At 56.6% G+C, this 12,413-nt stretch overlaps 2 protein-coding genes across 2 annotated transcripts in view; one reads left to right on the top strand and one right to left on the bottom strand.

The window, feature by feature from the left end:
• The window catches only part of LOC104394752 (uromodulin-like), a 7,197-nt gene extending 4,767 nt beyond the window's left edge, over nucleotides 1-2,430 (top strand). Inside the window, 4 exon segments of the mRNA XM_010004387.1 lie at nucleotides 1-112; nucleotides 736-895; nucleotides 1,275-1,419; nucleotides 2,354-2,430. The exon segment at nucleotides 1-112 is cut by the window's left edge and continues 1 nt beyond it. Coding sequence (XP_010002689.1) covers nucleotides 1-112; nucleotides 736-895; nucleotides 1,275-1,419; nucleotides 2,354-2,430 — 494 coding nt within the window.
• A 635-nt stretch (nucleotides 2,431-3,065) lies between these two features.
• Nucleotides 3,066-11,168, bottom strand: LOC104394751 (G-protein coupled receptor 56-like). The gene is given in 18 exon segments (XM_010004386.1): nucleotides 3,066-3,159; nucleotides 3,698-3,798; nucleotides 3,914-3,953; nucleotides 4,234-4,285; nucleotides 4,288-4,392; nucleotides 5,088-5,195; nucleotides 5,810-6,078; nucleotides 6,330-6,441; nucleotides 6,849-7,123; nucleotides 7,698-7,813; nucleotides 7,894-7,994; nucleotides 8,344-8,389; nucleotides 8,885-9,001; nucleotides 9,191-9,313; nucleotides 9,399-9,546; nucleotides 9,651-9,768; nucleotides 10,231-10,656; nucleotides 11,129-11,168. Coding segments are annotated over 18 exon segments (2,391 nt in total).
• Between the last annotated feature and the right edge of the window lie 1,245 nt (nucleotides 11,169-12,413).

Genomic DNA, 12,413 nt, shown 5'->3' with positions numbered 1-12,413 from the left:
AGCTAGAAGGGCAGAACCAGCTCAAATACTTTCTGCTGAGCATTGAGGACTGCTGGGCCACACCAAGTGCAGATCCCTATCAGGATGTGAAGCACGAGCTCATTGAGAAGGGGTGAGTGGAGCGTCCCTGACGCATCTGATCTCCTTGCACCTTAAGCACAGTCACTTCTCTGCTGGGTTTGAAGGACAGGTTGCTGGGAGGGAGCTGGAACCTATGCCGGACACCATCATTGAACAAGTGGAACAGCCCCACAGATGAGCCCCCTAAGCACACTGAACCAAGTCCCCTCTCCTGATCCTGCTCTGCGGCCAACAATACTGCCTTCCCTCTATTATCTCTCCTTGCCAGCTGGGGAGGAGAAGCCCAGGAGGGGAGGCCTTGCTGGGGTGTGCAGAGAGGTCTCTGCTGAAGACCTTGCCTTAGGGGCAGCTACAGCCATGCTAAAGCCACTAATGTGCATTTCTGGGAGGCAGGAACCACAACCAGGCTCATTCCACCCCTGGAGAGCAGCTGCGGCCCCACAGAGCAAGACACGAGCCAGCTTCTGTGCTGGTGGCAGCTTGTCCCTGAGCTGGGCACAGTGCAGGGTGCCAAGGAAAGGCAGCCCCATCAGCACCGAGACAGGAATAGTCCTGGTCAGCACAGCATGGGGGCTCCATCCAGTCCCTGTGTGTTGACCCAGGCTGGGATGCCCTGCTTGTTTGTCACCTGCTGACTCGGCCACCATGTCCCAGGTGTCCCCAGGATGAGACAGTGACATTCTTGAATGCTGTTGGAGAAAGCACTTCTGCCAAGTTCAGCTTCCAGATGTTTCAGTTTGCTGGTTACCCCGAGCTGTTCCTGCACTGCCGTGTCCGGCTCTGTCTTCCTGGCAGCCTGGAGCCCTGTGCCAAGGTGAGCTCTGCCATGGTCTGCACCATGCCCTGGAGAAGGCACTGTGCTCTGGTTTTGGGTGCCTCAGCACAATAAATACCTCCCCATAGCAGGAGCTCACCCCAGCACCTTGATCTGTAAGAGCGTGAATCCACTAGAGAGCTCCTTTCCCTCTTCCCTCTCTCTCTGCTGGGAACTTGCAGGAAGAGAAGTTGATGCTTGAACTAGGGGAGGAGCAGGTTAAGGGCCACCAGGAGCCAGCTCCTCCCATTCTCTGGGGTCTTGGCTACAGCCTCAACTGTGCCCCTGCCAGAGGAGACCACCGGGACAGCTCCTTATCCCAGAGCAGGTTTCTCCCTTGTCCTCTGGTCCCAACATCCTTCCTTGGCTTTGTTGGCAGCAATGCCCCGGGCACTCAAGGACCAGGCGGGAACTGGCAGATGACTACAATAAGATTGTCTCCTATGGGCCCATCCATCTGCTGGCTGATCCTTCCTTGGGAGCAGAGACCCACCATTCCAGGACTGACCCACAGGACCCAGGGGGTAGGTATGTCCCTCCATGGAGGGCAGGAGCAGGTCACAGACCCTTGGTACTGTCTGGGCAATGCCAGGTTGTTAGAAAGCCTCCTCAAACCACTGCCCTGCTCACAAGAATGGAGTCTTTCAGGTATCATGGCCACACAGAGTGTGCTCCAGTGGCCAGACCAGCACAGAGGGGTTAGCTCTGGGCCCGGGGCTCCAACCCAGTCACAGGTTGGGCTGAGCCAGGGCTTGTCCCTTGGGACCAAGGCCAGGAGGCTGTGGGTGCTGCATCCTGGGCAATGAGGGCTGGACCTCCCCCTGTCAGCCCAGCAAGGCTGCTTTGAGCCCCGAGAGCAACCCAGGGAGTCCAGCAGCAGGGCCAGGGGTGAGCCCACCTGCAGCACAGCTCAGAGACCATGAATGCTGAGCTAAGGGAGCCCCTGTTGAGGTGCCGAGTCCTGCAAGTCCCTCAGGGCCTTGGAGCACCCCCAGCTCTGGCAGCTCCTACCCATCTCAGGAGATGACCTCCCTGAATCTGCCCCTGGCAAGGAGATGTCATGTCAGGACTCAGTGCCAGCTCAGGGGACCCGAACGTGTAACCAACCTTTCTCCTTAATGGCTGCATCCTTGTAACACTGTCCGTTCAGTTGGATGAATGTTGTCTCACTTAGGCTGATTCAAGCCTGAAATCATCCCACTGAACAGGAGCACTTGTCTGCAACAGGAATTTAGCGTGCTGTGAAAAAGTGTGTGTCTCTACAGCGGCGAGCGGGGTAGGGAACGGCTGGCTGCAAATAAACGTGGTAGCAGCAGAGAGGCTCTGGACTGTGTCTTTGCAGGGGTTTCTTGGGATGGTTGGATGCAAAGTGTGATTCAAGGATGAGTTGTATCGGAGGGGTTGTGTTCTTTGTAGCACCTCAAGGACCTTCTGATCCTCTTGGCCTGCACTCCCTAGACTTGAGACGTGTACCCAGGAAAGCTGGGGTACAAGAGCAGCTCTGGCTGCTGAGCTCTGGTGGGATCCAGCTGTAGCACATCCTGCCTCTGGGCTTGGCCTGGGGGTTGCATGGAGCAGAGGGCATAACCAGGGGGTTTGCTCAGAGTCTTCCTCGCCCTGAGCAGGTGGTTGGTTTGGGCAGCGGTAGATCCCCCTGTGTAGAGCAGGGGATCGATGCATTGCTAAACAACCTCATTTGTAGATAACAAATATCCAGAACTCTGGAGCGCAGGAGAGGGTTGGGAAGGTCCTTCCTTGGGCTTTCCTCCTCCCCAGACAATCCCCAGGGTGTGTGGGAAGCTGGAGGTACCTACACTAGGAACTTGCCCACCAGAGCTGGACTTTGCTAGTTCTGTGGGTTGTGAAAGCATCATTAGCAGAAAAAGGGCCACTGTGTTTTTGCGTGTATGTGTGTCTGTATGTCTGTGTTTGTGTCAGTGTGTGTTTCTGTTTGTGTGTCTGTGTGTACACCTGCCCATAGAGTTTCTCCTTTCACTCATGACAAATGGCCAGCAAGATTTTTGCCCATCCCTGATCTAAAGCCAAGAACAACCAATACAGGAAGCAGTAAAGACTAAACCCTAAGTGCTCAGACATCGGGCAGAAATTTAACATCAAGAACCAGTGAGGAGAAGAGGGTTCTCCCAGCAAGGGGGCTGCTTGGGGACAGTCAGCTGAAGCTCCATGTCCTCGTGGAAATTGTTGCTAGGTGTTTCTCATGAGGGTTGTCCAGCAGATCCTTGCCCAAAGGTCTTGGCCCTGGTCTGTTGAGAGAGGATGTGTTGCAAAGAAGCTTGTGGGATTTCTCTTTTTTTGCTGATTCCCAGCCCTGAACCTCCTAAATTGGGGCTGGAGCAAATCAGTCCTCTCACCTCCAAGAGCAGGAAAACTCACCACTGGGCTGGCCCAGCACCAAAGGCCATCTCTACTGAAGAGTGGGATGGCTCCATCCTGGCTGAAGGTGGTCAGTTCCCTCCTTGTCCCCATAAGAGCCCCTGGCGAAGGAAATCAGGAGCACTTCGAGTCCATGGGCAGCTGCAGCCTAGAGGGACTTTGGCCAAAGGCATGAGACATCCTTGCCCAAGGATCCTTGCTCTTTGCCCAAGGCAGGTCACTGGGAACAAAAGAGCCAAAGCAAAGAGCACTGATAAGGTGGATATTGCCCACCAAAGAGTAAACTGAGGCACAGTGAACTGAGCCCTCGGGCCCCGTGGGGAAGCTGCATCCATGTGGATGGGAGCTCGTGCTAAGCAGGTGTGTGTGCAGGCAGGAGGGAGGCTGGACCAGCAGGCTGTGGGAGACTGTGGTGGTTTTGTTGTATCTGATGATGTGGGAGAGGGAGCGAGTGATCTCCTTTGTCTTCAGGTAGTAGAGGACAACCAGCCAGATGAATATGAAGACTCCTGAGGCAGGCAGGAAGGCAGACACTCAGCAGCACCAGCAGGACATGGTGGGAAGTGTCACACAGGGATGCTGCTGGCACTTCCCTGCCACTTCCAGGGAGTCCCTCTAGCTCACTCCTGATCCTGCAGGAGGGTCTCCCCACAGTTCAGACGAGCTATTTGGGACATCCCCTGGGTGCATCATGTCTACGTTCCTCTGCTAAGGAATGGCGTCCCTAGAGGAAAGCCACTCCCGATGGAGGTGACATAGTTGGGAGCTGTGACCAGCTCCACGCTGGTGGCAGGGCCCTGCCACTTGACATGTCCTGCCAAAGGGATGGGCATGGCTGTGCTGGGAAGATGCTGGTGCCTTGGGACCCCTGGTCAACCCACAGCCAGGCTGGTTCCTGCTTCCTACATCTTCCCCACCCCATGCTAGGGAGCCCATCTCAGAGCTGGCCCTGACCTTGGAGGGAGCTGAGGATAAGGTGAAGAAGTAGAGCAGGGGGGTGCCATGGGTAAGGAACCACAGGGCCCAGGTGGCTCCCAGCAGGCAGAAGAGCCTCACTGCCACCAGGGCCACCTTCCAGGCCTCGCAGTCCCCACGCATCACCCCTGTGCCCTTGCAGGCAGCAGGTGACCCCACGGTGCTGGGATGCAGGGAGCCCTGTTACTGGTCCCAGGATGAGAAAGCACTGGGTGCTGCCCCAGGGATGGGACAACCCTGGCCAAGGGATGGACCCCATCAGAAAGCCCAGCAGAGAAGCCAGTGCACTCTGAGCAGGATCAGCTTTTAATGGACATAGGCTGGTGTGCGGGTGCTCATCCCACTTCTACAACAACCAAAAATATACATCCAACAAAATAACAAAAATAGATTATTTCAGCAGCTGGAGGGGTTGCTGGGGCAGAGTGATCCTGTCGTCACTGGGGAAGGACCCTCTTGGTGACCACTCACCACGACTGAAGATGCGGCCTTTCCCACCCACCATGCCCAGTCTCAGAGCATCAGAGGGGACACCCAGAGGCTCCAGGGACCCTGTCCCTGCCCATCCCACTCTCTCGGACAGCCCTTGCTGCCCGGATGAGCTTCCCACCCTCCTGCCCCAAGTGTACCAAGGTGACGGACACGCTGCTGCCCCATGGGGCACTGGAGAGGGGGAAACTGGGGAACAGTCCAGCAGAGGTGAGAGGCTGGGGTGGCCTGGGGTGGCCAGGTCTGCTGTGGTTCCCTGGGCTTCCAGCAGCACAACACGTGTGGGAGCAAAGTGACAGCATCAGACCCTCCCACAGCCACCCCAGGGCTCAGCCCTGGCTGCTGTTGGGCTGCAGTTTGACACTGTCGGAGTTGCTCTGCGAGTCAGAGGGCTTTCTGGCCTGCAGCACCATGGTCCAGTACCAGAGGAAGATGAGGAAACCTGGGAGAGGAGGGAAGAATCACCAAGTCGTTTAGGTTGGAAAAGAATCATTGAATCATTGACTCATTTGATCACTGACTCATTCAGTCATTGAATGATGGAATGGTTTGGCTTGGAAGGGACTGTAAAGATCATCACCCAACCTCCCATGGGCAGGGACACCTTCCACTAGATCAGGTTGCTCCAACCTGGCCTTGAACACTTTAAAAGACCTTTAAGACCATCAAGTCCAACCATTAACCCAGCTCTGCCAAGGCCACCCCATGTCCCTCAGCACCACATCTACATGGCTTTGAAACCCCTCCAGGGATGGGGACTCCACCCCTGCCCTGGGCAGCCTGGGCCAGGGCCTGACAGCCCTTTGGGGAATAAATTGTTCCCAATATCCAAGCTAAACCTCCCCTGGCACAACTTGAGGATGTTCTATCCTATTGCTTGTCCCCTGGGAGCAGAGCCCGATGCCTCAAGGGCAGGAAGGGTGGATGAACACCCTCTAAGGACCAACAGCAGTCACAAGCAAGCCTGCCAGAGATGGCTCCTCTCATATCCCATCACCGCTCCACCCCCATGAGTGCCCTGATTCCCTATGGAGGAGCCCAGCATCCCAGGCTCACCTTGCAGGGAGTTGACAATGGTAAAGATATAGAGAGAAACGAGGCGGAAAACTCCAGAGGTGAAGGAGAAGAAGACCAATGCCCAGGGGATGCCCAGTAGGATGCTCAGCCCAAAGAGAGCTAGGACGTGCTTGAGCTTGTGGCCTTTCTTGTTCTGCCGGAGGATCTCCCGGACCATGGCTCCCAGCATGACTGAGTTAAAGAGGAATACCAGGCTGAAGAATCCCAGGTTCACAATGTTATGGATCAGGGGGCTCGTGATCCAGCATCTAGAGGGAGGAGAAAGAGCAGAGGGTTATGCTGTGTCATCCCACAGGGACAGGAGTTGGAGGGGTTGGTGGAAGCACAAAGCTGTGGAACAAACCCAGACCCCACTTAGTCAAACAGGGAGGTGGGATCCCCCACCCTGCACAAAAACCCAGAGAAGCCACCAGTGGGCTAAGGAAAGTTTGTAGGACACAGTGAAGGTTTAGCCAGTTGACTTTATCTAAGACCAGGGAACCCATTTCCCACTACTTACATGGTTGCATTGGTGGATTTGCCACCAATGGATTCATAGACAGGAATGGAGAAAGGGCCATAGTTTGTCCAGCTCGCCAGGAGGATCAGTGACACACAGAGGAAGGGAAGTCCTGGGTGGCAAGAACAGAGTCAAGTGGCTGTCCTACTCCCTGGCCCTCAGACCTTTTGGAAGGACCGGTTGCCCCTTTCTCCCCATACAAACCAAGATCCTCCCTCCCAAGGGGCTACTGAGGATGAAGTACCCAACAAGGACACTTGCCATGAGCCCGGGAGTGAGCTGTGCTCTGCTGACCCCAGCTGGGCACCTCCCAGGGCTGTGGAATTTTAGATCACAAAAGGTCATGAGATCTCCCTACTGAGTCTCCTTCTCCACCAAGTCTCTTGACAGAGAGCCCCCTCTTCTCTCACATATATGCTCCCCTACAGCTACATCTCCATCCCTATCCAGGCACTAAGACCTACTTGGGTGCCTCTCCACCTCACCTGTGCCTGTGCCTTCTGCCCCCTCCATGCTTACCCCAGCCCACCAGGCAGAGCTTGAGGAGGAAGTGGTCATGGTAGGCATTGAAGACTTCGACCACAAGCCGGTAGAGATTGTAGCCCTCAATGCCCATCCAGGTGAGGCAGCTGAGGAGGGAAAAGTGCAGGAACACCCCCCCAGCTCTGCAGATTGCCTCACTGCTGCTGGAAGCCAGGTGCTCAGAGATGAGGAAGGTGACATCCAGGAGGAAGATGGCGCCCAGCAGATTCATGTGGATGTGCATGCTCGTGATCTGGTCTCGCTGCTTGCTTCTGGAGAAGTGAGGAGAGACCTCACTGCCATGCCTGGCCAACATCCTCAGTTGACGCACAGCACCCTACAGCTCCAGCTGGGGCAACTTGCCCCCATCAGAAGAGCCAGGAGACTCTAGTGATGTTGGGCTGAGAACCTAACCCCAGGGGTGGGACCACCTGTTACAGGGGCAAACTCAGGTCCCTGCAGCTGACCCGGTGTCAGGTCTAGGCCATGAGGGGTTGGGAGTGACATCATTTCAGCTCTGAATCATCCACGTCGGGTCAGTGACATGACTCAGGAGAAGACACTCATGTTCTCCACTGGGGCCTTGAAAAGATCTTTGCAGGCTTCTGCTTGCCAGATCAACAACAACCAAGGTAATTTTCCCAAATAATTGAAAACAACCAATGTTTTCAAGCATCATGCTGGAGAAATGACCAAGGGGGTGGTTTCTGGAGAGAACTTGGCTTTCTTCAAGCATGTCTCCTTCACCATGCCACCAACTGCATTTGGAGACCTTGCACTCACCCAGGTGCAGTGGCAATGGTCAGGACACAGATGGGGAGCATGGGGTCACCTGTCAGACTGTACCTGAAGTAGAGGAAGAGGATGGTGCAAATGGATGCCAAAGCTGAGATCAGGCAGCCAATGTAGGTTATGATGCTCAGGTAGTCCCTGTGTACATAAGTGATCTCTGGGGAGGACACCTGAGGAGGAGGAACAAGACATGGTGAGAAAGCTCAGCTGATGGGGACAATGCAGAGAGCTGTGGGAAGGTGGTACCCACCATTAGCACGGCAAAGTAGGTGAGGTGGTTGCACCTGCAGTCCGTCCAGCTGCTTCCCGGTGCTGTCACACAGCCATAGGTGTCCCAGCTCCCCAAACTGCCTGTGCACAAGAAAGGGAGAATGTCTGGTGAGCAGCAGGAACATCTGCCTCAGGTTCATTGATCTTCAGGGAAAGTGTTCAGGCCAGGGAGGAAGGTCAAAAGTGGAGGTCCCAGTTTGTCCCATGCCAAGCACACCGGCTCAGAGAGCACCCACCCCTAGAGAGGGACACAGCTCCCAGGTTAGCTACTGAGGGAAAACTGGAATGCAGCCCCACGGGAAAGGAGTGTGGAGCTGGAGCAAGGGAGGGAGGAGCAGAGCAGGTGTACCCTCAGCTTGGTGCAGCTGTGGGGCCCTGCAAAGGAGCCAAGGCAGAATGTGGCTTCACAGCCAAGTGCAGCAGCACTCACCAGTGGTGTCCTCCTGCCAGAAGACACACAGTGGGGTCACATTCCTCTGCAATGACAGAAGTACAGGCCCCCATCAGGATGGAGCTGTGGGTCTGTGGCCCAGCCAGCACATATGACAGGGGAGAAGGTGGGGCAGGAGGTGAGATGGTCTCAGGAGACAAACAGTCCCCTATCATGGGAGTGGGCTGCAGGTGGGACCATTCTCTTGGCGGCTGGTGGAGCAGATGCCTCCTCCCAGGTCCCCTTTTTCAAACCAGGGGTTGAGCTTTGAGCAGGCACCTGACAGGGCCATGAATGAGCTGAGGGACTGGAGATCAGGCTGGAGGTGACACATCTGCAAAGCAACATTTCCTGGACAGGTGCAGGCACCACAACCAGTGCACATTGTGAAGCCATGATCATGATACAACCCCAGAAGGCAAAGCAGACCCTCTATAGACCAGCCAAGGGCAAGGACCTGATGGATTGTGACATGGCCTCTGCCCTCCTTGCCCCTCCATTCCTGTGTGACCAGGACTGATGAGGCTGGTTCCGCACCTACCGGCAGCTGGCGGTGGAAGAAAGTGAGGACCACTGGATCAGAGAGGTTGGCCACCACTGTGTCCACCAGGGAGATTCCAACCACCTTGTCACCCAGGATGTGGCTGCTGTTTTCATCCTGTGGGAGAAGAGGAGGCGATGGCAGGGTGGGAAGGGAGAGCTGCTGAGTCTGATGTGGGTGAGAGTCCCCAAGGAGGAGGTCCTGTGCCTCCTTCCCCTTCAAGCTTCTAACTCACAGAATCCCAGACTGATTTGGGTTGAAAGGGACCTTAAAGGCACCCCACCATGTCACACACATGGGCATTACCTGGAACATGGTCTGGCTGTTGATGTCCATAAGGAGCACCCTGTGCTCCACCATGTCCTCCCTCTCCTTTGCCATCATGAACAGGCTGCTAGGCAGGTCCACAGCGAAACCATCTCCACCTTTCTGCAAGGAGAGAATCATCAGGAGAGAGCTTGGGAGAGGACACCAGAGGGGCCAAGCCCACCAGGGTAGGCTGCCCAGTACCCACCTCTCTTTGGGAAGCAAAGGCCAGGTGCTGGGGAGCTGGAGTGGGCTGGACCCTCAGGACGGTGGCTTGCACAGTGCCCTTCCCGAAGGTCTGGTTCTGCCCTTCAAGCTCCACCTTGGCCAGTGTCTTCTCCAGCTCCCCAAGTTTGCTGCCAGGGAAGGGGTGCAGTGAGTGGGATGTAGTGGGAATGGCACTGGAGGCAGCAGCAATGGCACTGGAAGCAGTGGGAACGGCACAAAGCCAGGAACTCACCGCCGAAACACCCACTGGTCCCTGGCTTCTGGCTCCAAGGGATGGGCAATGAGGCTGTCCAAGGTGGTGAGCTGCTCCTCCACATCCTGATCCCAGACAGGCAGGTTCTCAGGAGACGCTGTCGGGGGCACAGAAGGAAATGCTGTAAGATGCACCGGCTTCCCTGTGCCTCAAACCAACTGGGCACGGCCCTGATGGGAGCAGAAAGCCGAGGGCTTCGTGGTGACTCCAAGCCTGGGGAGCTGATGAGATCCCAACCCAGAGGGCTTCCCTGCTGCCCACAGCTCAGCTTCTACTGAGGCCATGGGGACCATGCTGCTGAGGCAGCATGGACAGGGCCCTCAGAGACCTCTGCCGAGGCATCCCAGGATTTTAGGGGCAAACCACTTTTGAAAATCTCATTTGTAGGGAGCCTGGGTAAGAGGAGAGAGGCCTCTGGGCTGCTTCAAGCAAACCTACACCCCATTCCACTGCCCTTCAGATGTGTCTTCACATTAGCATACACCAGGCCACCACCCCTGCTTATGGCTTGGACAAGCTTGTGATGAAATTAATTTCATTAATGTTGAGGTGCCTTTACCAGGGAAGAAGTACTGAGATGTGCTGTCAAGGGAGGTGTTCTTCCCACCCGTTGAGGTGTAGGAGACATTGAAGATCGGGCTGCTGGTTCTTCTGGTCTCCTGGCTCTCCTTGCCTTGGGGGATGCTTCTGGCAGGGTTTCCACCCAGGACGAAGCTCTGCTTCCCATAGGCCAGTTGCAGGGTCCTGTTGGCCTGGAACCAGTAGATGCAGAAGCGGTACCTGCCCAAGGCCGAGGGCAAGATGTACTTGTAGTAAGAGTTCCTCCTGCTCGGTGAAAAGGGCCTTTTGATTATCAGCGCCTGGGCTGTGTTCTCGATAGAGATGGTGGCCGGGCCGTGCTCATAGATGACAGAGCTGTCCTGGGTCTGATTCCGGTCCCCGCAGAAGCTGAAGTCATGGTCCCAGCGGCTGCTGGATCCCACCCCTGCGTCGCACAAGGGCACGGAGAGGCTGGGTCAGCCAGAGGGGTGGGAGCACCGCGACCCGCGACACACCGGGTCCCTGCCCCAGACATCCCAAGTCCCAGCCCATCCTGGATGGGCTGCATGGCACTGGCCACCTCCCCAACATCCCCATGGCTGTGCTGGGAGGGTTTGCTGGGGAGCCAAGGCTCCTGGGATGGCAGGACACCCCATCTCTTGGTGCCACCCTTGCCCAGGTGTCACCACCAACAGAGGAGCTTTCCATCCCCAGGGCATCTCCTTTCTCTGGAAAGGACCATCCTGCCCTAGAGACCCCACAAGGGGCACATCGGCCCATTAGATGTTTTGTCTCTGTGGAAGCCATGGCTGAAACACCCCTTGGTGCCCCCAGCTAGTTTTTTGGGGTGACAAATACTTCTAGCAGCCCAAACCCGGCCCACCAGACAGAGGCAGGATGCAGTTTGGGCAACCTACCTTGGAGGGGGGAGAGAAGGAACAGAAGGAAGACCTTCATTCCGGGCAGCTTGCCTTTGGCTTGGCCTCCAAGGAGATGGCAGGCCTGGAAGGGCACAAAGAAAAGGGGCCACAGGAGTGTTTGAATCTCACCCATCCCATGGGGATGGTGAGCAAAGGCTGTGCTGGTGGGACACGGGTGGTGTCACCACCAGCTCCCCAGTGTCTCTGCCACCGGAAAAAGCCACAAGCTGCTGCAGGGCTGGGAGGGATGGGGAGGCTGGTGGCTGGTCCCTGGCTCCTGGCACTGAGAGGAAGCCCCAGGGCTCTGCACAGGCTCCAACCACCAGTGATCCCACACCGGGGGGTCCCCTCTTCAGCTCCCCACTCCACATGGTGCCACAAGCTTTGGCTGCTTATCGTGACAGGAGCAAAAGGAAATGGTGGTTTCCCAACTCACCAGCCCTAAAATTATCTTATCAGGTGCTTTCAGCTCCTGCAGATCAGCTGAGGGACCAGGCACGTTGCAAGCTGCTCTGGCCACTCAGAAATGGGCTCTGCCGGGCCACCCTGGTGACACTGACACTGGTGGCTGCCAAAGTCCCTACTGCCCGTTGCAACCAGCCAAGCAGTGTCCTCCAGGTCACCTTTCATCCCACACTCTGCTCCACCACCCTCTTCTCTGTCACATGTCCACATGTCCAGTGCCCCTGTGACCGGCCCCAGGGCAGCGGCCCCAGGGTGCTGCCTCACCCACCGCAGTCCTCACACCCGCAGCCCTTCCCATCCTGCCTCCACCTTCCCACCACCACAATGTGCATCTCCAGGATGTGCCCAGCCTCCTCCTCACCCTGCTGATGCCCCAGCCGTGGGTCAAGGCTGGTGGGACTCATTCTTCTAGGATCCAGCACCCCCTGGCTGGGGCAGCATTGGTGGGGGCTGCTAGACCAGGTGGCAGAGCCAAACATTTGCCAACACCCAAAGCCAAGCAGGCACCCAGAGCAGCCCAGGACCACCCTGCATCCTGCTCCAGCACCGCTCCCAAGCCACCCTTCCTGAAAGCCACTATAGGGCCACATCCTGCTTCATGTGCTGCCAATGGGCACCAGGGCACCCACCAGCATCACCCACAAAGGCCCACAGGCTTTCCCAGTCCTTCCATCTTCCTAGATAGGAACACTGGGGGAAAACTGCTTCCTGGAAAACTCAATGTCCTTGCTTCTCCCACCAGCAGGGGTTTCTCCCAGAGGTTCCTCTGGCAGGCACAGATCCAGGGCCCATCCTGTGCCAGCACATGGCTCGCTCA

This window comes from Chaetura pelagica, unplaced genomic scaffold (genome assembly GCF_000747805.2).
Source record: "Chaetura pelagica isolate M959 unplaced genomic scaffold, ChaPel_1.0 scaffold379, whole genome shotgun sequence".
Taxonomy (NCBI): Eukaryota; Metazoa; Chordata; class Aves; order Apodiformes; family Apodidae; genus Chaetura; species Chaetura pelagica.
The sequence above is the reverse complement of the archived record's forward strand: the minus strand, read 5'-3'. Positions and strand labels throughout refer to the sequence as shown.